Source organism: Rhyacophila brunnea, unplaced genomic scaffold (assembly GCF_057557595.1).
Source record: "Rhyacophila brunnea isolate RB1 unplaced genomic scaffold, BYU_Rbru_1.0 scaffold_20, whole genome shotgun sequence".
Classification (NCBI taxonomy): Eukaryota; Metazoa; Arthropoda; class Insecta; order Trichoptera; family Rhyacophilidae; genus Rhyacophila; species Rhyacophila brunnea.
In genome coordinates this window covers 7,848,320-7,876,088 of record NW_028232860.1, presented here as the reverse complement: position 1 = coordinate 7,876,088, position 27,769 = coordinate 7,848,320, and the positions used below count along the sequence as shown (strand labels likewise).

Below are 27,769 nucleotides of genomic sequence, written 5' to 3'. Positions count from 1 at the left end.
CCACCGTTCAATAGCCAAATTTGCGTGCATGGCTGGTAATATAGTTGATCACCTTCATGAACTTAATAAAACAATGCAAGGTCAGAATGAAAATATATTGACGTGTTCTGATAAATTAGAAGGGTTTAAAAATAAACTTGAATTTTGCAGAAGGAGGATCTACAAATATACCAAAGGACCTACCAGACCACTATTGAAAACAGGCAATTAATTTTGGATCCGTCTCAAAAACATTTAACTTTGCTGCAAAAGAAATTTCATCATTACTTCCATACAATCAATGCGATTTGATACAAAACCCTTTTGCAACCAGTGCTGAAAATTCTATAGAAGCGCTTTTCCTATAAATTCGAGAGGAGTTTGTTGAATTGATATACGACGGGACGCTAAAACTGAACTACGCCGATGATCCATTGTCTATTTTCTGGATTTCGGTTAATAACAAATATCCTTGGATTTATGACAAGGCTATCGCAGTTCAGCTCCCATTTTCGAATAAAAAAAATCGCCTGCGGCACTATTTTACTACACTAATACTAATATTTTAAAACATGTGATTGTAGGATACATTTTATTATTATTGTGTCAATGCTCGACAAATAATTATTCCTAACCCGACAACTAACCATAATTATATTAATATAATATAACCACACAAAAAAATCGCTGAACATACAATCAATACCATTAATTTAACCTCACACACTATTTGAAAAACGCTATTTTAGAGTATCACACTTAGTAACCTTAGCGATAGGTAGGGTGGCCGCCAAAGATCCTGGCCTGGGGTCCCCCTTCAGTATGTGGGGTCCATGTTTTGGTGTATTAATTGTTTTACGTGTGGTGTGCCGCGGAATTCTGGGAATACCTTTGGTATGCCGTGGGTGAGAAAAGGTTGCGGAGCACTGGTTTAATCTATTCAAGTCAAGTCAAGTTTATAGGATTCAACAGAAAATTTAAAAACGTTGTGTATAAAAAGTTCTTTTTATCTTGTAATTATTTATATTCTTAGTTCAATGAAAACAAATAAGTAAGATTAACAAGGTTTAGTGTGCACTATGAATCTCGGAACTTAACAGCCTATCCACATCCTTCGCCTCTAGCATACACGTGGTAATGTTTGATGTGGTCTTTTGTTTGGTTGAAAGTGGTGTGAAGTTATTTATTTTTTTTAAGTATAAATAAGTTTTATATTTACTTTATACAATTGTATGAAATGTGTAAAATTTTTATCAATGTTGTATACTACTTCTTCATCATGTTATAGACCTCCACAGAGTAGAAGTTGTAGGTAGATGTCAGCTACTTGCCCAACCTATTAGGTCCATACTCTGACACAAGTTGAAAAACAATAAATGTATATTTGCCATATCCAAGATTTGAACCTGGGATCCACAACGTTATAGGCCGAGACTTAAGCCGCTCGGTCATAGTTACCGTATTGAAACGTTTCCATCACGGATATATTGAAAGTTTTCCAAATGAACTTCCGATGCACAGTTTCATGTTAGACAACCTCATTTAAATAGTGTTCGACAAATGAAGGCAAAACTTTCCATAATTTTATCTGAACCTAGTCACGTTAGGTAAATTCACCGACGGGATACCCCGAACTTCCACCTCGCCCAAAATCCCGGGATTAACGTTTCAATATTTGACGTGGGTTCCCCACGTAATCCCGTGCGGGTTTTTCCCTGCAAATAATCGCGGCCTGGCGGTTTCCCCACTGACACTAAACTTGCAAACATATAATATTGGGACTACGTGATTGTATTGTTTACATAATAACACTGCAAGATTTTCTTGAAAACGTATATTTTACTTCGCTAGATTGAATAAGCTTTAAATTCCGCCGTATGAGGCAAAATTTATTGTCAAGTAGTACTTGTCATAAATGATGAATGATTATTGATCGAGCTGATAATTTTATTCTCACATAGAAACTAAAAAAGTACTTTTAAAGAGTACATACTGGCTTATATTATACTTTATTTCAAACCTCACTATCTCCCGTAGCTGTGGAAAGGAAGTTAATTAAATAATTACTTTGTAGATAAACTAATATTTTCAATTTTACTAGTTATATTATGGTGTTGATACCTTGACTTTCAGATAGTCAGGCCGGGCCACTGAATTGTAAGATACTATGGTGGTGCCAATTATTGATTATCTTCAATAATTAGCAATGCATGTTCACAATTAATAAATAATGATGATTTTCAATTGAATATTTAAATCAATTAATAAATTAACAGTCTACAACAAACATCATTTTACACAAATGGCACAGCCAAGAGAGGTTAAGTTAAGACTTAGCACTTATTGCAATAATTACAACTAAATTATAATGCTTTAATACAAAAATATAAAAAACTACCCTCGATCTTGCATATTGCTTGATCTTGATAGCAGTCTTGAGTATGGAATAGATGCGCTGGGATCGTAGTATATTCTTGGGTTTTCACCGTGTCTCCTTCTTCCTTCTTTACTCGACGTTTCGGGCTCGTTGCAGAGGCCATTATCAAGAGATATGTTTTATGTTGAAATGTAGTGTATGTATGTGAATGTAAACGTTGCTCTAAGAATGTCAAAATGAATCCGATTATCTAAGAGCAAACGTTGCTCAGAGTAATCTGTCAATCATTACGACCGAGGATACTGGCTCGAATATTAGATTTTTCTGATAGTGCCGGAAGCCATGACGTTTTTAACCGTAATCCATCATCCCTATTGATATTTTCAGGGTTTCTGTGGATTTCAATGGCCTCCTTTACCAATCGTGCGAAATATCCTTTATTCCGACCCAATATCTTGGTCTCAAAGTCAAATTTGTGCCCTGTATCCATCGAGTGCTCGGCAATTGCCGACATCGTGTAATGTTTAAGTCGGTATGCTCTCTCGTGTTCACTCACACGCTTCTTTACCGTTCTAGAAGTCATAGGCTAGACAGTGGGCATCCACGACAGCTTAGCTGGTATACACCTGCCGAGTCCAAAGGTTGTGAGTCCTTTACTGGTCTTAACATATTTCGGACCTTTGTCGACGTTGAGAATATTGTTTCAATATTATGTTTCCGAAGTATCCTGGAGATAGTATCGGTGGTGTTTTTGATATAAGGTAGATAGGCCCGGCCTTTGAACTGTATCTCTTCCTCCTGACTGGCCGGGTTAAGGTTGATTTTGCTTCTGGTGGCTTTTTGGATCATATTGTGAGAATATCCGTTTGCTTGAAGAGCCTTTGATACTTGAGATATCTCGGACTTTAAATACGAAGATTCGCAGATACGCCGAGCTCTTGTCATCAAAGTCGAAATCAGACTTATTTTTTGAGCAGGGTGATGGTGAGAAGAAGCATGTAAATAACGAATGGTATGAGTTGGTTTCCGATAGACTCTGTGTCCTAGAGAACCATCTAATTTTCTGATAACTTCCACGTCAAGAAATGGTAGAGTTCCGTTTTGTTCAATCTCCATCGTGAATTTAATCATCGAATGTAGATTGTTTAAATGGGCCAAAAACTCATTTAGAGCTTCTATACCATGAGGCCATATTAAGAAGGTATCATCGACATACCGTAACCAGCACGAAGGTTTTAATCTACACGTGTCAAGAGCTGTCTGTTCAAAATTTTCCATGAAAAAATTCGCAACCACGGGAGATAGAGGGGACCCCATAGCGACTTGACGATATTCTCATACATACACTACATTTCATCATAAAACATATCTCTTGATAATGGCCTCTGCAACGAGCCCGAAACGTCGAGTAAAGAAGGAAGAAGGAGACATGGTGAAAACCCAAGAATATACTACGATAAAAAACAACCGTGAAAGCCTCAAACATTATATGCGCTGGGATACTTTCTGCACAAATTTGAAGAGCGCTTAACCTTCTTTACGCCACGGTAATACGCCTGCATAGCGAGTGTGGAGACGTGGCGGGTGGTGGAGGGAAATGCAAGTTTCTCCCCCCGACCTGCATAAAGTCAGCCTTGCCCGTGAGCTTAAAGCGTGTGATCTCTTCTAGCTAAGTGTTAATTCATTTTGAATGAAACGCCTAGTTTCAAAAGCCCCTAAAACGATTTTAGGTAGTTCTGAGAATAGTGAGAAAAACGATTTTAGGTAGTTTTGAGAAAAATGAGAAATAATCATATTTATTAAATCTGTGAACTTTATGTATTTATTTTTTAATTCGTTACATTCTAAACAGTATTTTGGCTTTCCATTTTAGTATTTAAAAAGCACAACCAACCATTTTAGCGGGTTTTTACATTTACCCCAATCTTTAGCCATTATATAGGTAACAAAAATATCCATCTTAATACATTTTAGGGGTTTCCATCCAACCGCTTTATGGACTTTTGTAACTATGCGCTTCAAATTATATTTAGTAATAGGAAAATTCAAAATCTTTAAATTTAGGTAAATTTTACACATTTACCTACTTAATAATTCACTTGTTTAAAAAAAAGTTTCAAAACACTCTTCGTCCCGGCGTATCTACCCCCCTCTTCGATGTTTGCACAGGTCCCTCTGAGTTTAATACGTACTTACACTTTGCCTAAGTTTCGCCCGGGTTTTGTTCAAGATAATCCAAACATTTCCGCCCTTATTAAATAATGTTGAGAATTTAACGCGAGATATTTCATTTGCGAACAAGTAAGGTAACTTGTTACGCGAAGCAAGTTGAGACTCCGCGGGAATATTTATTGACTTCAGGCAAATTGCATCGGAGCAGCGCCTGAGTTTTACGCAGATAATCACATATACCATAATCCTGTATCTTTCATAAAGCCAAGGCAAATTTATACCAAAATTAACAAAATTCTCTGTCTAATTTTATAATGTTATTACTTTTTTATTCCAACAGCTTCTAGCGATTAAAATTTGGAAAGCATAAACATTTCTCAATTATGGGACACTAATTATTATTATATAAGCAAACAAAAATCAAAATATTCTGGAATTATTGTTTTTAACAGCTTGCGACTCCTTGTGATTTTTTTTTCTGGCAGAGTATTTTATTCAGTAATATAAATGAAACCATCACAAACACCCGGGCTTTAATAAAATCAAGATATTATCTTTTTTTAGAAAGATTTAGAAAGAAGAAGGAAGACATGCTTTTTCATTGTTGCCAATCGATAAAAAAACTTTCTATCAATGAAACAATAGATTAGTCAATTAAATGTTTTCTTTCCGATTTCATGTACAGATAAATAGGGTTTAGCAATAGCCATTACACATCGCACCCCCAGTAAAATACTGTAGTAAGTCAAAAATTGGCATTTTGCAGGAGAGCCATTTGAAGTTTCAAATATTCTTTGTAAATACAGGAAAAGTCTGAATGTAAAAATTATTACTCATTTTTATGGAAAAACATGATCTATTTTCAACTGTATTCATCATTTTTCTCTAAAACATATACAAACGGAGATATTTGAATATTTCTGAGTTACGACTGTATTTTATTAGGATATTTGACAATTTCATGGTAAAATTTGAATCAACTCAATACTTTCTATGTAAATTTCCCTACCATCACTCTAATAATTTCAACTAATTTGTTGGGCACTGTAAAGGAAGGTTTTCAAAATATTAAGTTATGGTACAATCTTTAAAGATTTATTGAAAAAAAAAGAAAAATACAATTATTAGTTCAAAACAACAAAAAAATACTTAATTATTTAATTTAATGGGAAAATAAAATTTTTACATACGATTTTTAATTTTTAAACATCACTTGGAAGAGAAGCAAAAAAATCATAATAAAATTCACGATGTTTAGCGGTGCAGAGGAAAGCAAATCCTTCTTTTTAATTGTCGTTATTTTTGGCCACTCTTGATATGCTTTGGATATATTGAGACCATCCATTGGTAACGGTTTACCTATTTGCTGTTGTCGAACATTCAATTTCCTACATTCTTCATGATAACTGGTTTTAAAAAAAATAATGTATGGATAGTCTCTGTCTACTTTTATAACTTTTATCTTCTGCCACAAAACTTTTTCTCCATTTTCATCCGTGTTGTAATTTTTACCGATTTCATCTGCTAGTTTTTTCATGTTGAGAAAATTATTTGTCGTCATGGGTTTAACTATTTATGGTTGTCCTGTTTTCTTACTTGTTTGTACAATGGTAATCATTTGGCTGGGCACAAATATTGGTCCACTTTTTAGAGCCCTGGTCTTCTGCTGCTGAATTGTAGAATGGACGATATCGCCTTCATTTTGTTTATGCCCGGTGACCAAAAACTTATGAGAGATCGTTGTATCTTTTTGTGAATTCCCGGTGGCATATAAATACATTGCAGCAATGTATTTATTTTTATTCTGCCCGGCACAATTGTCACTGTAAAAAATAAAATGCTCATTGTGGTGATATTTTTCACATGCATTGTAATCGAGTACACAGCTACCAATTTTATTGGATCCTCATGCAGCTTGACTCTCGTCCCACATGTATCAGTTTGCAATATGTTCAGTGATATTATAGACTGTACGATTGTACATTGCCAAACTTTCATTTATAATAGAAAGTTGACACATTTCCGCAAGGAAGCGGTAAAACAGCCTGCAAATCATATACAGCTACATTAATGACGCTATTTTGGCCATTAGTTCGGGACTCTGCTACGTCTTTGATCTTTTCATCCCTTGCCTCTTTTTTCCAGGTTGATGTGTCTCATATTTTTCTTGAAGTTGTTTTTTTTCATCTGGTGGTGAAGAATTATTGTATAGGTCGCATTCAACGCACAAATCTTTTTTTAGGCTTAAAGAAGCCAATATTAAATTCGTCATTAAATATAGATGCGTATAATAGTGTTCTTTTCCAAATGGCATATTGCTGTCAGCTTGTTGTTTTTTGTATAACCGATACATTTCAGCAATTGTTAATTTACCATCGAAATACAATTTAGACGTCTGTGCACGCAAATAATGTTACTCGATCACTGGGAAAGACTTAATGTGAGCTCTTATATCATTTTTTTAAACATCACTAATTTTTTTGTGATTTTTGTGATCTCTTTGTTCTTGAATTGGCGTTCCGGAAAGAAGATCTCTTGTTTTCCATGCAGTGGAGCAGTACCTTTCACTCACCCCAAATGTGTTGATAAAGTATTTTTTGCATACTTCTTGTATTTTACTTCCATTTAATTGTTGATAACAAAAATTGTTGCCTCTGCTGCTTCCAGTTTTTTTTGTTTGAATACTTTGGAACAATAATATCCATGCAATTAGTGAGAAAATTACGCTGTATCTCAAGATTTTCCTGTAGTAACAGAGTTACAACAGTATTTTTTTGAAAAGTATTGTTTTAGTTTTTTAGAAAGCTTCTTGTAAAATACTGTCGCAACTTAGTTACAACACTATTTTATTATCTATTCAACAGTTTTCGGAAAGTAATATACTGTATTAAGTGCTTTCTCTCCGACACTATTTGAGTTTGAGATACGATAGTATTTTATTAAAATAGCAAAAAAAAATACGAATCCAACCACATCCATAACTCGAAAACGCCCATTTCAGACTTACGACAGTATCTTACTGGGGGTGCGACATGTTTATTCTTTTTAACACTACAACTGGCCATAATGCCCAATGACAGTATAGTAGTTAGTAATTGAATTGAAACTATCACAAACATCCAGAATTTCGGAAAATTACATAATTGTATTGTGACTTCAACGGGAATTAAATCCGGAGCCCCTGGACGAAAGCCAGCATCTTACGCACTGGACTACGAGAGCCGGGTTTTAATACCACTGCACTTGTGCACAGTGACTTATCTGTCAAAAAAATGTTCATAATGATTGTGCGTTTTATGGTGCTGTGGATGAAGAAGTCAAGATTTGGTGGTTGCTCCGATGATGGAGGAGCGAGTTTTATTTGCGGCGTTAACAGTCGGTACAAGAGTATCTTACAGTAGTTATGTTACCCTACTTATGATACTGTTCCGAGGTCCGAGTCTCGGTAGAATGAGATATTGCGCGGATCGATATAAAGACCGAGATACTAATAGACCGGGAACTTATATTCGAGTGACATGTCCAATGAATTATGATCCGCTATTTTTTTGACGTTCTTACAATCAAAATAATATCTTATTATAATTGAGTCAGTAACCTATATGGAGTTTACGTAATTTTTTATGGCTGACTAAAAATGAATATTGCGGAAATTATAATTGCAGTAAACTATTTACTGAATTTGCGATAATTGGACACTACGGGAAATGGATATTAATAAATTTATAATTGCGGTCAGTTAATTAATATCGCCAATCAATATGCTGACACGCATTGATTTATTTTTCCCCATATAATATATTATTTTAGATAATTTATGTTGATTTGTTTCTTGTTTAGTAGTATATCTGAGTTTTTTTGTCCTTGTGGAGTGTGCGTTTATCAAGCGTGCCACGTTCACGAGATAAATTGCGTTAAAAAAAGTCGTTCTGTATCGGCCTCCCGACTGGCCGAGGACAATTTTTTACTTGTTTTTATTAACAACGCGTTTATTTGATAGAGGAGAGTGTGCGGGAAATAAAAAAACCTTTTTTCTTGCTGTCAACATCGTTTTATTACTGCAGCCGAGTATAAAACAGTTGCGAGAGGCGCTAACAACTTTGTACGTTAAACTGTCAGCGGCATTAAAATTATCGGATGTTTAAAAATTGTGTCCTCGCTCGTAATTTATTTTCATCGTAATGAATTTAATTGTTTGCTTTTCTTGTGTATTTTACAAATTCATTTTGAAATTACTTATTTTCTCCTTCTTATCTTGAGATTTTTTTTAATAATTTCTATTAAAATTAACAGACTTGAAATTAGAGCCAGTTAGAAGTTTTGACCGAGAAATTTCATTCCATGAATTATCGAAAATTATCAGAAAATGCTCATCTCGAATTTAGAGAAATTAATTTTCCTAAATTTCGAGAATTTTCATTTATCGAGAAATCATCAACAAAATTTTCGAGAAATCGATAAATTGTCTGAACTAAATTAAAATAAAGTACTGAATGAAAGTTAACAAGAAAATTTGTTTTTTTTTGTTAAAAAAGTATTCTCGTAATAATTTTGATTTCTCAAGAATCTCAAACAATTATTCTTAATTTCGAGAATTCTCAAATCTCGATAAATCCTAAACTATAGAGTCAGTCCTATCAAAACACCGATATAATAAACATTCTTGCCTCTGCTGCATTCTACATTGGGTATTAAATATTTTTTTATTCAAGAATATTTCAAATAAAGGTGCATATTATAATCTGATATTTTTATTCATAATTAAAGAATGCAGTCTATTATATCATTTAGTATTGAATATAAAAAATATTTTCAAGTACAATAAAATCACAACCAAATTTGAAGCAATCCTGACGTCAAATTTAATTAAATTACAAATAATGTAACCAACTGACATTTCTCAAAGAGTAGATCGAGAACACCTGACGATATTCTTAATCGACTATATTTGGATGTGCAGTTTGATAGAGTAGGGTAGACAGAGAGACTCCGGGCACTAACCTTTTTAATGGATCGGTAGAAGAATTTTTCCTATTTGCAATAGTTATTGATGTTAATCTGATGGCAATCGATTAGACTATAGTCCTTAATGTGCCCGGGAGGTATCGGTGCGGGTAGGAATAGGGACGTAATTGATGTAAAAATTACCCATTTTCTATGCATCTAAAAACCACCCGTGACGAATCTATTAATTAACGTCTAAGAAAAATGGTTTTTTTTAACTTTATATTGAGACTCCATTTTTGAAGTTTCGGACGGCCCCCAAACTTAATTGGAATACAATTAGTACATATACAGAAATTAGGTAACAGAAAACTTTCACAGAAAAACGTTGCAGATAATATTGGCGTATATTTTATTATATTATTGGATTGATTGAAATGAATAGTTTAACTTTTTTTAAATGTTGTCTAACTAGTTAAAATTATTAAAAAAATTAATAACGTTTCGAATGTAAGTACTTTCAGTTTTTTTATGTAACTTTCCATTTAATTACGGTCAGTGCATTACAAAACAAACATGCAATTTCAAACGTTGCGGGTTTACTATAAGTTTCTACAAATAATGCAAATTTACCGGCATCAAAACAACACACAAGGCTCTTTTCCTGATTCAAGTCTGGGAAGTTTTTTCACAGAATCCAAATCTAGGTGTACAAAGAGATCATAGTCAAAATGCAACAAAAGCGACTCATTATTTTCATCGCGAGGAAACCGGGCGCTCTGTGTCGCGTGCATCAAAATAGAAACTCGTGCTTTTCAGCGAATGATATTGCGCGCGCCATTTTTATTCAAATGGGACATATTTAACAAGGAAGTGGGTGGCAAATAGGCTGTTTGCAATTCAACATTACATATTTTTGCATAATAAAACTGCTGAATTGTATTCTTTTGCACGTTTCTTTACTATTTTTTTACATGTAGAATAGAATTTATCTTTTATTTCTTTAAAATGAAATATTTTTTCTCATCATTTCCATATTTATAAAATATCTTTAACAATGTTAATGAACATAAATAATATTATAATGTAGATATTTTAATCGTCATTCAAAATTATTCTAATTGATAAGATTTTTGTATAAAATAAAAATAATTGAAAAACACGTAACTATAAATTGTGAGGTTGCTGCCAAAAGTCGCTAATTTAGGTTTTTAGACGAATTTAGTTAACTATGCTAGAAAAAATCATGGTTGTCTGGTATCTAGTACGTAAACATAAAGCACAAAGAAATTAGCATTATGTCCAATTTTATAGGGCCTGTCAAATTTCAAATTGCTATTACTCCATAACGTCATGATCTCAATACTGTTATTGTGCAACTGTTGGCAGTAACCACACAAATTATTATTTGGAAATTAGATAATATTTACTATAACCATTTTTATCAAATATCGATTGTTTAATTAAATTATCACAACACAAACACAGAAAAAATCTTTTAAATAATCATATCGTCACTGTTCTGGCAGAATACACTAATTCAAAAAAATGACATATTGAGTTAGTTATACCAAAATGTTCCTTATTTCAAATTTTACTATCTGGAAACCTTCTTAATAAAATAAACAGTCTTTATTTTAAAGTCATCCTTTTAACGATTACTTAATAAACTCACATGATAGACCATTTTAACAACTTAAGAGTCAAATTACTCAAAACTAGTATTCTCCAGTAAGTGTGTTCTGCCAGAACAGAGACGATATTATAGTCAATTCAAATTTTATATTTAACATATTGGATAATTGTGATTACTATTAGGTACTGCACGAGTTATCTTACAATAATTTATATATTTTTATTTATAAATTAAGATTTGATATATAATATTTTTACTTAGTTTTGACAGCTAAAATACGTATTTGAATATATTTAAAACTATGATTCTCTAAATAAAATATATAAATTGCATTTTACGGCAATACAATATATCGTAAAAAAAATAACTGTCAAACACAATAGTCTCAAAAAAAAGTGACTTACATTATACTCGTTCATGTTTTCTCGGAGCATTACTTTTTTTGCACACCTGATGTTTTATTTTTGAACAAGGACTCATGAATACAAATGGATACCTCAACCACCCCTTTTTCTTTTTTTTGCGCCGCGTGACGTCTTACCCCCATCTCCCTCGTATTTTACCTTCGCTATTAAGTTAGCACGTAATAAAAAAAATGCATTTTGTATGCGCTTTGAGTTTTGCCTTATGCAATTTCGTTCGGGGAATGTCTACGGTAATAAATCACTTTGACATTCATATTGATAGTTCAGGAGCAAGAAGTGTATATTTGAATATATATTTTGTGAAACGTGACTGCTTCGGAGGATCATTTAACTTTTTTTTAAAGGGTTCGAGTTTTATTTCCGGATTATGTTTCAAAAGGGGGTAATTTTACAAAGTCATTTATTTTTGAATGTCTTCAAAGTTATTTCGTTATTGAACATCACCGTTATGAGTCCAGGTAAAGCCCACGTGCGCGGCGTAGGTTAAAATGGAGCTTTTTTGGATTTTTCAGAGCATGATCCTGGACATTCCATAAATGTTGTATATAATCTATTTATATAATTTTGAAGCCTTATTATCCTTTATATTTATTTTAAACATTTGATGACTGCATAAAGTATTTTATTACATAAAATAGTATTCTTTTAAACCTTTTAAAAATTATCTCGTAATAAATTATACTAATGGTTTTATAAATGCGTTTAAAAATTAATAAATGTAAAAAATCTTAACACCACTGCACAGTTATGTACCGAAATATGACTTTGTTCTAAAACATTAGAGCGAGAGGTTTAAAAGAATACTATTTTATGTAACAAAAATACTTTATGCAGTCATAAAATGTTTAAAATAACTATAAAGGATAATAAGGCTTCAAAATTATATAAATAAATTATCTACAACGTTTAAGGAGTGTCCAGGATCATGGTTTGAAAATACAATAAAAACTCAATTTTGTCCTTCGACGAGCATGTCCCCCCTTGTATATGTTAGCACTGGCACGCGTATATTTTGTTAAATATGATTTGGATGTCATAATAATATATGTATATAATATTATATATTTTTAATATGTTATAAATGTTCCTAAAACTGCTTCATGCTAATTCGATTCTGGGATAAATCTCATCATATCACAGAATACATTATTAATATTATAGAAATGCATGAGGTCTTATACCAAGACTTTCGCGGCAATTTTCGTTTATGGACTTATAATGTGAGGGATGGCGGCTCTCGTGATCCAATGGTTTGATTTCCAGTGATGTCACAATTAATGAATCCAATCCCGAGCCAAAATCTTGATCTCGAAATTTCGGGATTACGATTTGACGATCCCGGGATCCTGGGACTGGTCCCGGGATTGGCATTTTTTCAATAGTTAATATAAAATTTCTATATATACAAATAACGTTGATAAAATTGGTCAAAAATAAATTTAGTATAATTTATACTATTTAAGACATTTATTGTTAATATTGTGTACGTTCAATCTTAAAAATACATAGGTTTATTGGATTAAATAATATTGTTATAATAATGTATAAATAATAATGTGAAAGTAAAACAATTTTATTTATTTATAAAAAGATAACAAATACAAGGTCAATTAAAATTAAAAAAAATGACAAATGCATTAAAAAACATGGTGGAATCACTTTGTTAAAAGTGCAAAGCATTGTTTTTTCTAATCTTTCTCATTTTTATTAATTTATGTGAAAAAAAACACATGGGTAATAAATCAAACTTCATTCAAACTCAGTTTATTTCTTATGTATTTGTAAGTTATTAAACGTATTTTTTCTGTTATATTTTCGTTATTATTTTATTCTCCATAAAATTGATAAAAAACTCAATCCCGAAAGTTTCAGGATTATGTTTACCAATCCCGGGATTCATAGGTATCGAAAATAGTACGGGATCTCGGGATCCCGGGATTGGCATTCCTAGTCACATTATATTAATTTATGTGTTTCCGTTAAACCCGGCGTATTTATTTGGCTGTTTCACTTCTACTACTAACTTCACTACTGTTTCACAACACTACTTAATTGGGCTTCGTGGCCTATTTAGTGTACAAAATAATAAGTATATAAAACAATCTATGACAGGTAATTGAGAATGATAGACAAATTAAAAAGATACAGAGAACCTTGAATTTTACCAAATATTTACAAATATTGAACACGCGGTATAGGTAATACAGGCGTAATTATTTAAGATAGCATACTTTAAGCACATGGGTATTTAAAGTTATTTTATATTAATTCTCAGGAATTGTTCCTTCTTACAATCACACCTAGAAGGTAATGCACTTCCCATTATGTGTGTATTTCCTACGCTATACATACTTTACGTATGTTATATTATGAAACAGATATAGTTGTTAATTCACTCTATATGAATATCTACTTTGATACTTTTTGAGTCAGATCGCAAAGACAATTAAAAGAACACATTAAATTAGACTACCACAAATCATATTGCATGAATGATCCGCTTTTCATTTTTTTAACAGACCATCCATAAAGATGGAAAAATAACTTTGAAAACTTCGAAAAACTCTTAATAATAGACAATGGTCTGCAACAAAAATTATAATGTAATAAAGAAGTCATTTCTAGTGTTTTTTACAAAAAGTAGACTAAATCTGACACTTATTATGGTGAAGCAGACCATAATAAAATAAGCATGCAAAACAACTTCTCGTCTAGTCATAGAAATAAAAACCAATTGGAAAAATCTGTTTGAATTTATGCCCTCGCAGGGTTTTCCAGCATTTTAAAGAAACATGTACGCTCCGAGATAAGCGGGTAAGTGCAAAAAATCTTTTCGACGCCTCGTGTTTGTTTTGACTTAGGCAGGGGTAGTTTTTATCGGATTCTTTTTACGTACTTACAACATAATTTCGTGTTATTTTTTGCTGCACAGACATAAAATACTTTGAAATTTATTGCCCGCTGCTTTGTTTTCGAAATCATCAAAGATAACTTACCCTCATTGTTTATACAGTTATAAACGAATAAACGTTGAAGTGGGAGAAGATATAATAAATAATATTTCATGTCAGACACATAACTCTCTATCTGATTATTTTTGCTGCGCTGTAAATTTTATAATCTAAGATATTATTTATTTCAAGCAATGTATTTTGCAATATCAAAATATAAAATATTGCTACCTGAATGCGGCATCAACTTACTGCGTTTAGATATGGCTTTACAGGGGATCGACTTAAAGTTTATATCAAGTTACTAAGCCAAAAGAGCGTTGGGGATGTTTCTTCCAAAAACGAGTTATTTATCGGGTTAGAATATTTAGAATGTCATCTTCAACTTGCCAAAAATGCGTCAGCCAAGGCCTGAACAAAAAAGAACCACACTTGCGAATGAGAAACCATTCGGCACGCTTATATCTCCGCAATATGCGTTAGAGTACGATAGAATTTCTACGGCTGAATTAAATATTTTTTGGAAACATCGCCGGAAAATATTGATTTGAATGAATACATTCATTTAAAAACTGCGAGCACGTGTGGCTGAAATTTATTGTTTTTTTATTAAATAAAAAATAATTTTTAGTTACTTTAGTAGAAATATGTTTAACTATGTTGTATTTAAATTTGTTAGCCGAGATAAGAAGCAACATTTCATAGTTAAGTTAATAATAATAAAATTGATGTTCTACTGTGCGTTACACGCGAGAACCACGGCTTCATTTTGCTGAACAATAGCCACTCTCTTTATATTTTTACTCTGAGGCGTCAGCAATACTTTATTAGCTTGACATAGTTATAAGGGAACAAATGACATGGAGTGAATCAGGACATGGATGCACTGTTACAACAGTTTATTCCATCTGATATATTTATAGTATTATTAGAAGGAATTTTACACACAAGGTAAACGTGACCTTGATTCTCTGGGCAAGCGGAGATAGTGAAGTTTTGATTTCTACCATCTGGAGCAGAGAATACCTATTGTCATATTTTTTTGAAGTTACCATATAAAATTGCTTAATCCCAACTTGCCACAATTACTTTTTTATTGATAAAAATAAAATGGATAAAATTGTTTTCAATGTTACGAAGTGTAGGTCTTAATTGGTTTGGCAAATATATAGTTAGTTTATAGTCAGTAAATTGCAACGTTTCACTATTACTTATAAATCTCTTGTTTATAAGAAAACCAATACTTTTATAATATTCAAATAATAAATGTACCATACTATATCAGAATTTTTAGATGTTTTTAAATATGACAAAAGCGATATCTTAACAAAGCTTTCTTTGATTCCGTAAAAAACCTTGATTATAAAAGTCAACCACTATTTAAACATCCCTGAAAGCGAGCTTCACGAAACTGACTGAAACTAGCTAGTGATTGAGATTCCCACAGGAGAAAGGCAAGACGGCTTTGGGGTTCCCCTTGCATCGTCGTCATTGTTGGCGCGCTGCACTTCTTTGCCGTTTGTTTGTTCACAAAGAGGCGGGCATTAAGTCTCATTGTCCGCCTCGAGTGCGGGCATACTTTGCTCTTCTCAGCTATATGCTAAACCAACTCTAGTCTACAACAACAGAGCATATTATTTGAATTGGCTTGCTTTAATATTTCCTACTTAGGGCTCGCACCTGCTCGAGCGAACCGGTTTATGAAATTTTCTAGCACATCCTTAATGCCATTACGCATTATTTATTCAATTTTTACGCCCACGATGGCCTAGCGACTTAAACGTTGGCCTATAATGTCGTGAGTCCCAGGTTCGAATCCGTAATATATATATATCCGCAAATACACATATTGTTTTTCAATTTAGAGTATGGACCCAATAGGTTGAGCAAATGGCTAACATATGGATGTATTCACCTAAGGTCAGTGTATATTTACCTTTTGGCGAGTGCACATAGTGCCTGAAGATGCCGGAAGCCGAAACACGGGTTGCAAAAAAAACAACTCAAATAGAATAGTACAAAACTTAAATCCATTAGAATTTTAATATTAATACTTTGATTTATAATACAAAAGCCGACTGCCAAAATATAACGCAATTTAGAAAGCACTGCAGAGAGTTTGTAAGAAAAAAAAATTTGTTGCTATATATTTTCTGATGTGTTTAAATAATTAAACATTCTAAAATCTAGTGAATTCTTCATTTAATAAAAAAAAATAGTTTATTGTGAATATTGCTTTACTTATGATATTATTTTTAGCTAAATAGTATTATTGGGTGCAATAACGTTGGCAGATGGCACTGATTTTTTTTTCTATTATCAAAATACTCTTTGAAAATGAAGTCTTTTTTTTAACCAAAAACTACTATTGATCTAGCCGCAGTTTTTCTTAAATAAAAATATCACAATATTCAAAAGAATTTCGCTATAAAGTATTTTTCTTGTTTGTTTGTGAAAGCATGCACTTTTCTATTATTTGAAACATCAAACGAATCTTCATCAGAAAGATGATAATGGAGATATTTTAATTAATGTTTGTTTGTAATGAAACCTCTTTCAGCTGTTAAAATATTCTTAAACATTGTATCTACAATTCTATATTATATTTCTGATTTTCATCTGTTATTTTTATAATATCTACTCAAACCCCCAACTTTTCTTCGTATTATTAGAAGCCTTTTACAAAGCTTATACTTGTTAATTGAAGCATTTACAGAAAGAAAAGCATTGTTTATGTATTTATTATATTTATTTATTCAAAAAGCTTTCATGCATTTAACAGTTGCAAAAATAAACATAAAAAAAGTATTTTGTGATTTAATTAACACCACGTTAACAAAGTATTTATGTATTTTGTTGGTTCTCTTTAATTACACGTAAACCCCACGATGTGTAAATGGCTAAGGCGTCAGCTTATAGTATCGTGGGTGCCAGTTTTGAATCATGGGTCTGGCAAATACATTGTTTTTCAAATTGTGTTTGAGTCAAAGTATGGACCTAATAGGTTGAGCAAGTGGCTAACATGCATTTCTCTTAAAAACAATAATAATTGAAGATATAATACATTGGTATTAAAGGTGATTTTATTGCATTTAAAGGGCCTATATAACTGTATACACAGTGTAGGGAATTTAATTTTCATAATATCGCCACACTTCTTATCATTCGAAAAAGTTGGCTAACGTGGAAGAGGGGTCTCTAATAGGCGATGTACAATTTGATACTTTTACTTTGATTTATTTTTTATGTTTTTATTGTGGCCTCTTTTACGTGTATATAATTTTGCCAATGGGTATCTTTCAAAATATACACATAAAACATTGAAATTGTTTTTCATCTCTCCTGAACATTTTTGTTTCAACATATTGGACCCTTTTTATATAGACACTTTCAATTATGACCTTATTAAAATAAGACATGGTCAAGAAATGGGACAACTGGACGCCAGGACAATTGGACGCCGCACTGTCGTAAACAAGTATACAGAACGTAGACGAGGAATTTTAATCAGTTTATATCTACTACTCAGTAGTTTTAATTCATTTTACTCTTAACATAATGTTTTTTATTGCGGATTGAGAATAACTGTGCCTAAGGCTTCATATAAAATAAAAAACTCTTTTTTCGTCTCTTTTTCTCTTATTATGAATATATATTCATGATTAAATCATTATTTACGTGTGCATATTTACATTCACGCCAACTATTAAATCATAATATAATAATTTAAATATAAATAATAATATTAAATATTTTTTTTAGAGTAACTATAAGTGCCTAACGTCTATTTAATTTAGAATTGCGTGGCGTCCAGTTGTCCCGGCGCCAAATCGTCCTAGACCCCTTCTTATATACTCGAATCAGTCTACAATAGCACCATGTTTAACGCAAAAGCGATTTGCAGTTGTATTGTTATCGTTTGCTACATTGCCTGTTTTAACGATAACAAAGAAAATCTTTACAAGTGCGAGTCACATTTTCCGTAACCATGGTTCCACAATACAATTATTCCAGTATACTAGTATGGTAATCCGACGTAACGTCACAGGACGGAACAAAATGTATTATCATAGTAACGCACGCATTATACGGTTTTGACCGTACGAAAAAAAATCGAACGGCGACATTCTTTTAGTGTAATTCACATTACACGGCGACGGTTAAAAACCGAAACGGCACCGTATAGCAGCCGTCCATTGTCACTATAATCACACCGGCCGGACGGTTACCGATGACTCAGTGGTGTACGTGACCTAATGCGTCCTATCATATTAGACGATTTTAAATCGTACGGTCATTCGATTCATTATAAATTAAAACTTATAACCAAACAGTACAAAAAACTGAGCTTGTGCCTAAAAAACCGTGCATAAACAGTATAGTGAGAAATAAACGTGAACTTGTTGCCGATTCGGATTTTTACCGTTTGACTTTTTCCGTACGGTCAAAACCGTTTATTGTGAAAGAAGGGTAAGAGAATGGTAATAAAACTGTCTTATTTTGCTATGAAAGTGGCTAACATACATTTCTCGTAAAAAGATCTTTTTATACAAACCTCCACTTTGTGGAGACCTATATTATCGTCACTGTTCTGGCAGAAGACACTAATTCGAAAAAATTACATATTGATTTAGTTACACCAAAATGTTCCTTATTTCAAACTTTACCGTCTGGACACTTTCTTAATAAATAAACAGTCTTTATTTTAAAGTCATCCTTTTTATGATTACTTAATAAACTCACATGATAGACCATTTCAAACATTGTAAAAACTTCAAAGTCAAATTACTCAAAACTAGTATTCTCCAGTTAATGTATTCTGCCAGAACAGAGACGATATGATCTTATTAGAATCGGACATGGTCAAATCAAAAGAAAAAAAGTAACACTAAACGTGGAATTTTAAAAATAGTAACATAAAACATATAGGTTTTACACATATAATATTAATCAAAATTAATTTATTTCCATTTCAGCTTCGACGTGCGAGGTCGTCAGTTCAGCCAGGCGAAGTTGTGGTCATCCCCAGGAGGTTTCGGCTCCAGAGCATACTTCCGTGCGATTGCGGCACCTGCGCAGCTTCTACTAGACGAGGTCCGGGCCACAGACGCCGGCGTCTATCGGTGTCGCGTCGATTTCCGGAACTCGCCAACAAGAAACCTCAAAGTCAACTTTACAGTTCTGAGTGAGTTCATTTACCATCTAATTTGACCATATTAAAATACAGTCGAACTTGGTTATTACGATCACGGATATAGCGAGAACTCGGATGGAATGAGGAAACATTCGTTGACATTTTAGTACCTATATGATTTTCTCCATACATTTATTCACTTTTATTACGAGCTACTTCTCGGGTATACCGAGCAAAACTCTTATTGTTTCGATCGTTCAAAAACAACATTTTTGACCCTAAGTAATAAAATTTGACCGGGCAGTTAACTAGACATCGTCATAGTACTAGAACTAGACATAGTACATCAAAAAGTCATTTTTAAGATACGGGGTATTAACATTAAACCATAGATATGTGAGTTATGAATCTAGGCGACTCATATACTCTTATACAATACGCTGGCAAATAACAATAGGTAATTCAAAAAATATACCATTAAAACCTAATTTATTCTTTCAAACGCACGGGCGAAACCGAAAGCGTAATTTATTTTCAAATCCGTTTTCCAATAAAGCCTCACTAAACATTACTCAGTACTAATCCGAAATTTATTGCTTCTATTTCATTCTCCAAACTGCTTCCAGATTTTATTATCTCATCAATTTATTTAATACTCGGAGTTCTTTCGTCGGCGAATCGAATTAGCATGTAAACAGGGCGGGATACGGTGCAAAGAGGAGGTGTAAGCGCCGATTTGAGCATAGCGACTCATCAATATTCAATGGGCGCCTCTCACCGCTCCCAGACCGTCTTATTAAACAACTTGTATTGATCCCGGAGCCAGGGACTGTTAGATTAGCAATAATATCAGTAAAATTATAATAATGGTGATAATCAGACTATAATCTCAATAGTCGGTAAACGGAAAATTTGGTACAGGCAACAAATTCACCGGTATAACTGTTTGGTCAAATTTCCGGGTATGAATAATAAATAGGTGTGTACAATAAGTTGTTAAATCGAAGAATTATTATGATCACCTATATAATCTGATGTGGATATACCTGATCCTCAACAACCTATGAAGTCCGTGCTCTGGATCCAACACACATCATAAAAAGACCATTTGACAATTTTTCATAGTAACGCTTAAAGTCACTTCCCATATTGCTTCATATGAAGTCATTCGGCCAATAGTTGCCACGGGTACCATTTAAATTATTTTTTTAATAAAATAATTACTTTATAAAAAAAAAAACATTACCTATATCAAAATCACTTAGCTCAATGGATCAATAGGCAAGATTGAAGATCTCGAAATAGATTTAATCAAGATAAAGACATAATTCAATAATGCAACTGTTAAGTAAAGTTAAATACCCTTAAGTATGAATAGTGGAATCTGGGAAGGATTGTTGACTCCAATGACAGAAGCATGTATTGACGAACAGATAGAACAAAGGAGAATTAACAAAAATAAATGATTCTAATTAATTTACATATAATTTTTATAAACAAAGGTAAAGCAATATGGATATACTAAACTATCTGAAGAGATCTTCACGTTTGCAATATGAAGCCGCAATTTTAAAAGTATTTTAGTTAGCCTTTATGGAGACCAGATCGTCAACTACCTGGTTGTATTGACTTGAGCATCTCTTTCATTTCGGAGCACATTCTCGGACATTAGGTACTAGAGGATTCTGTAGTTCTCCACCACATGGACATGTGTAACAAGTCCAAACTCAAAGAACTTGGCAGCAAATCTACCGTGCCCAGTCAAAAATTGACTGGTGTGATGGTCAGGAATCAAACTGGTCTCCAATCGCCATTGGACATCGTGAAAGAAAAAATATGTGAATCTGCTTTTGGTGGATGCATCCCACTTTCGCTATCAGATCTTTGGTCGCATCCAGCGCCATTTGACATATTTTCAGTTTACTCCGTGATACTTTTTCAGTATCAAGGTTTGGAGACGGGCAAGTTGAAAGTCACCAACAACGGCTTTATCACCTTTTTCCCATTTGTTAATGAATAAATTCTAAAAAAAAAATGGTCGCATTCGTATTATTGTTAAGCAAACACTTATCTACTTGAGTATACAAATACACTGCCGTCCTACTTAATTGACTGCTGAGGAGATAATAAATTAATATAGAGCTTAAGATATTACACAAATAATTGGTAGCACAACACCAATATGCAACACTTATTTTTGAAATGGGACTAGTTTAGGAAACTATGCTGTAAGTGGATGAAATTATACGCAATCCTAATTATATTATATGAATCAAATATTTTATACCAGTTTTAACTTATTTTAATTACGCTATGGTGATATTTTGTTCCAAAAGTTAAGATTAACACTTGTCCGAAAGTGACTTTGCGCTTAGTTCGGGTTCCGAACCCTGCTTCGAAACCCCTACCGTCATTATGTTTCTCTCTGTGGCTTCAAGGCATATGTAATCATACATCATCAAACGCTGTTATGCCTTTATAAAGAGACACGCCACACGTGACCCTGCCTCGGCAAATATCCGTCACACCGCTCCACTTAATCGATAATTTTCACGCATTAACGTCGCTATTGCGGAGTAATTGATCGCGAAACCTGATCAACATAACATTATTATGTAGGTATATACAAACGAGCTTTTTTGAACTTAATAAGCTTTGAAAGACTGTTGTTCGATAGTCAACATACAATTATATTATTATCTATGTGTGTGAAACGTGGACAGAAAATGTAAAAGATGCGTAAAAATCATGAATAGCACAACATGGCTTGGCAAAGTGCATGTTGGAATTACGTTTAGAGACCACAAAATAAACTTATGGGTAAGATGACATTGAAGTTAGTGGTCTACCAAACCACACTCGTCCCGCACCACGCCCGTTCTTAATCAGGCGTATCACGGGGCCCTACGTTTGGATTGGAAGCATCATTTTTTTATAACTAGGAATGTCTCAGGAGCAGTTACCCAAGTACTGAGGTCACCACGCTCAACACAATCACTGCTTACCTTTTAATTACCTTTTAATTACTATATTTAAATAACACGTTAATTAAATTGAATGGCCAAGTACTCCAAACGCGCCAGTCGTGGTGTTAGCACTAAACGAGTTAAGTGAGCTATGACTAAGTTTACTGATTTTACTCTAATGTAAAGTGCCGGAGTAGAAAAAAGGCACAGAGAATGTACAAAAATTAAATGACTTTAAAATATTATACATAACAAAAAACGAAGCTAATCATACGGACAGCTAAAAATATATGAAGAGATCTTCACGCCCGCAGTAAGACGCCGCATGTTTTTAAATGCAAGGGGTAAGATGACAATGATTTGAGTTGCCCCATCTCCACCCGCCATGCATATGCAGCCTGCCGCCTTCCATGACCCTATAAACATGTCCGAATGAAAAAAAAATTGTGCCACACTTCCTTGTAACGAAGCGATGCTGCACGGTACTGATGTAGCAACCATGCACCTTAGTGCTTAAAGAAAGATTTTTAGAAAATAAAAAAAATCTTGACTTGCTCTGCCGTCATTTATCTTTAATGACATGAAGTTTCCTCTGTACCCGTGTACTAACACTCTGCCAAAAGAGAGGAGTCAGGAGTGGAAAGTGATGAATTTAAGAAGGGATCGGAATTATTCCATCCTCCATATTATGATGCAGCAAATTATAAAAAATGCTTCAAAGTTGGCTTTGGTTGATATCAAGTCAGGCCCGTATGTGAACGGACCCTGGCAAACAGCTCCGCTCGGTCGGATTCCATCAACGGGCAGTCAGTCCCAGAGGACGTGATCAGCGACTTGATGGTCGTGCCAGAATGTGCATTCTGGCCCATGTCCTATCAAACGAAAATCATGCAGCTTGGCTGCGAAGTCACCATGGCCGGTCATGAAATGACAGATAGGAGTAGGTACGCCAATATGGTCAGCAAAGTCTTCAAATGGTAGGCCATCACAATTTTATTTACATAATCAAATCGGACATATCGGTCATCATACACCAGCTTTAGTATATAATATAATAAAGAAACGATATTGATTATTTAACAAAAAAGGTTTTTCTCATGATTAAACATTATTTCACATTAAATTCAAATTCCACACAATTTACTATAGCGCAATCAAGGATCGAGAATTCCACTTACACATTTTAAAACATTACGACGTGTAAACAGAGCTTGTTCAGCCAAAGAGAAAATGAACCCATCTGAGGAAAATTAGCTTCCATCTCACGTTCGCCTCCATGTAATATACTATACTTGTCTATATTCAAGGGATATATTTGTTCGGTGGTACTAATTCATAAATAACGTGGTTTAAATAAACCAAAATCAACTCACGCTGGATGTTTGAACGGGGTATTAGCTCAAAGAGTTAAATAATCTTGATTACTGTGAAAATATTAGGTACAATACGATTAACTTTTACACTAACATAATATTGTATTAATATTTAACTAATATTATGTAATTTTGTAATAAAAATTTGTGTGTAGAGTAATATTTTTTAATTTGTAGGCTTCACGGGCACTTTCCGCGATAAAAATATCAATTAAAGATATAGGTTTTCGCAGTGGTCATTAACATATGGCACGCATACTACTAGTTGGCATGCGGAAAGTTTTTTTAGAAATAAAGAGGATTAAATATTTTGTAATAAAAAAATTTTACCCGAAATTGATTACCTACGAGTATTTAGATTTGGATAATGATTATGTGGATTTTAAATTGCATATTTTTAGGGGACATTACAGACCATTTACATTATTTAACGGCCCACGTGCTCGTCGTAGGTCAAAATTGAGTTTTTATTGTATTTTCAAACCATTATCCTGGACACTCCTTAAACGTTATAGATAATCTTTTTATATAATTTTGAAGCCTTATTATCCTTTATAGTTATTTTAAACATTTGATGACTGCATAAAGTATTTTTGTTACATAAAATAGTATTCTTTTAAACCTCTCGCTCTAATGTTTTAGAATATGGTCATATTTCGGTACATAACTGTGCAGTGGTGTTAAGATTTTTTACATTTATTAATTTTTAAACGCGTTTATAAAACCATTAGTATAATTTATTACGAGATAATTTTTGTAAAATATTCACGATAAAAAATTATATTGATAATCTCTGTGATCCCAAATTTGACAAGAATTAGGCATTTTATTATTCAAAAAATCGGCAAGATTAACACATTTAAAGATGATTCTAAAGATACTTATTATAAGCTATGTCTTTGACCATTAAAGTGTGATAAAGATCTTATGAAAAATGATTGCTTTATAATAATTATTGACCTAAGAATAAGGTAGTGTTTTTTTGAAATACGCCATTTCTTTTGTCATTCCCCAATGGTTAAGCTACAACATACGGCCGTAGCCATAAATTGACAAACTATAATTGAAGTAGGGAGTAAAATGATATTAACGCGCGTGTTTGAACATGTACCGTTTAAAAAAAAATAAAAAAAAAATCGGTTAGGTACATGTTCAAACAATACAACACAATATATTATCTACAACGTTTAAGGAGTGTCCAGGATCATGGTTTGAAAATACAATAAAAACTCAATTTTGACCTTCGACGAGCATATCCCCCCTTCCGGACGGAGGTTAGTAGATAAGGCATTATAAAAGTAATTTGATAATCATCTCATGTAAGAACTGCTTGTTAAATTCATCGTAATTAAGTAGGATGCACGTAGCTTAATTATAAAAGAACATTGACACGAATCCAGTGGTTACAGGTTCAAGTCTCGTCGGGTGTCAGAGAGGGGATAGGATTTTGACTATGAGATGAAATACGAGACTTTAAAACAGATTTTTATAAAAAATATGCGACCAAAACCAGAGGTTGTACCCACTGATATAAATAAAATGGATTTCAAGTTTTATAGAAAAAAAAATGTTATGCTAAGAATTCATCAAAAATTGTAATGTCACTTTTTAAAATAGGTATGTACTTATCAAACCATGTTTGGATCATTTAGTTTATTTTGAAAATAAACAATATTATGACATTACATAGATTGACCAATACATAATAAATACAACATATAAAAATTATTTAATTTCAAATAACAACCAGTATAACAATAAAGTAGATAAGAAAAACTGTTCTGAAAGTATGTTATTATGTAAAAATATTAAAGTAAAATGAAAAAAACAATTAAAAAATTAACATATTTAACACATTCACGAATATTTTAATATAGGTACTTAGCTCAAAATCAAACAGGTTAATAGCACGATACACAGCATCATGAAACATCACATCCGTCCTGCAACATGGTATTATGAAGACCGCAGAACTACGAATGATATTGGTTGGAACATGGAAATTAATATTTGCCAGTAACTATAGACACGCGATTTGTAAATGATGATTAATTACTACAATTCATATTCTCAAAATATAATGTAGGTACCTACGTTTTAATAAAAATCTGACTAGGTATATATTATCATAGTTTTGCTAGATTGTGAATTTATTTTTTTAATTAAGAAAAATAAAAACTTTTTAATATTTTTAGATATTGTTGATTATTTACCATAATAAACTGTTCAACATTTCTTTTAAATTTCTTTTTCGTTTCTTTCTTGTCTGAAGCTATTCAAACTATTGTAAAACATGCCGCTGTATAAAAGTTTTCGAAAACTTAATTTTTTACACTCTGTAAATAAGTTAGCCTTTTTAGTCTGGTAAGCAGATTATTTTACTCTGCGTATTTTTTTTATACAAATCTGATTTACCGGGGAAGTTTTAAGCCTTGAAGGCATTAACCTTTTACCTTAATCCGCCAGAGTGTAAGTATTTTGTCGGACTTAGCGTCTGGAAAATAGTTAGTAACATAATACTAAGTAGAAAAACTAGTTATAAAAAGAAACTTTCTTACAATATTATTAATATTGTTTTTACACTAAACAATCATTAATTTGATTGTTAGCCCACTACCAGAAAAAATATTTATTGAGGACAATTATTGGGCCTTAAAAAATATAATACATTAGAGAACTTGATTACGCAAAGCCTGTACAGTAATTATTGATGCGGTATACAAAATGTATTGTTACCATCATATTGTGGTCGTAAAAGATAAGGCCTCAGTTATATAATTGCAAGAACAGGACTTAAGTTGTGATTATATTGAGATGCACGTCGCGTACTGTCACGCTGTCACGGCGACAAATTAATTCTATTTTTTTGTCATTTTGCAGAATATTTTGAACGGTCGCCACCTCTGTAAATTCAATGATAGCGAGTGCCAACTCTAATGTATTAGTATTTTGAACCATTATTCATTCAATTAATTTTAATAGTTTCTACGTGTGCATACCTTAAAATTACTTGCGATATTATATCCATATGTAATATTTTGAACAGAACCCAACCTGTAGACCATAGATAATAGACGAAATTCTTATAGAAAATACATAGTGCCCACCGCTAAAAATAGTAAACACGCAATTTTGACATGAGTTGAAAATGTATAGGCATGTAAAAAATGATAAAAAACGTTCGTTGGGTCATGTCGGTTTCGATTCAGTGCAGTACAACGTAAGGTGACCTTATTGTTGTTCTGGTGATTTCGGCAGATTTTCAAACTGACAATGTTCGTTTAAAGGTTCAAAATGTGCTACGGGATGAGAGCATCAGTCTGACAACATTTTTAACACCAATGAAAACGACATTTCACACTTTTCCCCGTAGCGGTAGCTTACTGTAAAATGTAAATCTTTGGACCCACGTTGGAAAATGGGAACTACAGAATAAAAATGAACCACGAGTTGGAAGAGCTGATTGAATAGCAAACAATCATAAGATACTGTAAGTCCCAAATACTACGATGGGCGGGACATGTGGAGAGAACGCCTGAAGTTAGAGCGCCAAGGATCGTGGCGAAGTGGCTCCTAAGAAGGAGCTGGGCTGACGCCGTAGAAATGGACTGGCTTCATATAGGAAGATCCGGAAACTGGAGAAGTGTCGCGAGAGACCGGAGTGAGTGGAGAGCGATTGTGGAGGAGGCCAAATCCCACCCCGGGATGTAGTGCCGTGGAAGAAGAAGAGAGGTAGCTTACTGTGACGTCACGTGATAGTACGCGGCATGCATCTCAATATTATTACAACTTTCTCAACTTCCGAATTATGT

At 33.1% G+C, this 27,769-nt stretch overlaps 1 protein-coding gene across 1 annotated transcript in view; it reads left to right on the top strand.

The window, feature by feature from the left end:
- Positions 1-27,769, top strand: part of side-IV (sidestep IV transmembrane protein) — a 298,443-nt gene that overhangs the window by 32,702 nt on the left and 237,972 nt on the right. The window contains exon 3 of the mRNA XM_085948535.1: positions 19,461-19,669. Within this exon, the coding sequence (XP_085804661.1) occupies positions 19,461-19,669 (209 nt within the window). The remainder of the gene's footprint in view (positions 1-19,460; positions 19,670-27,769) is intronic.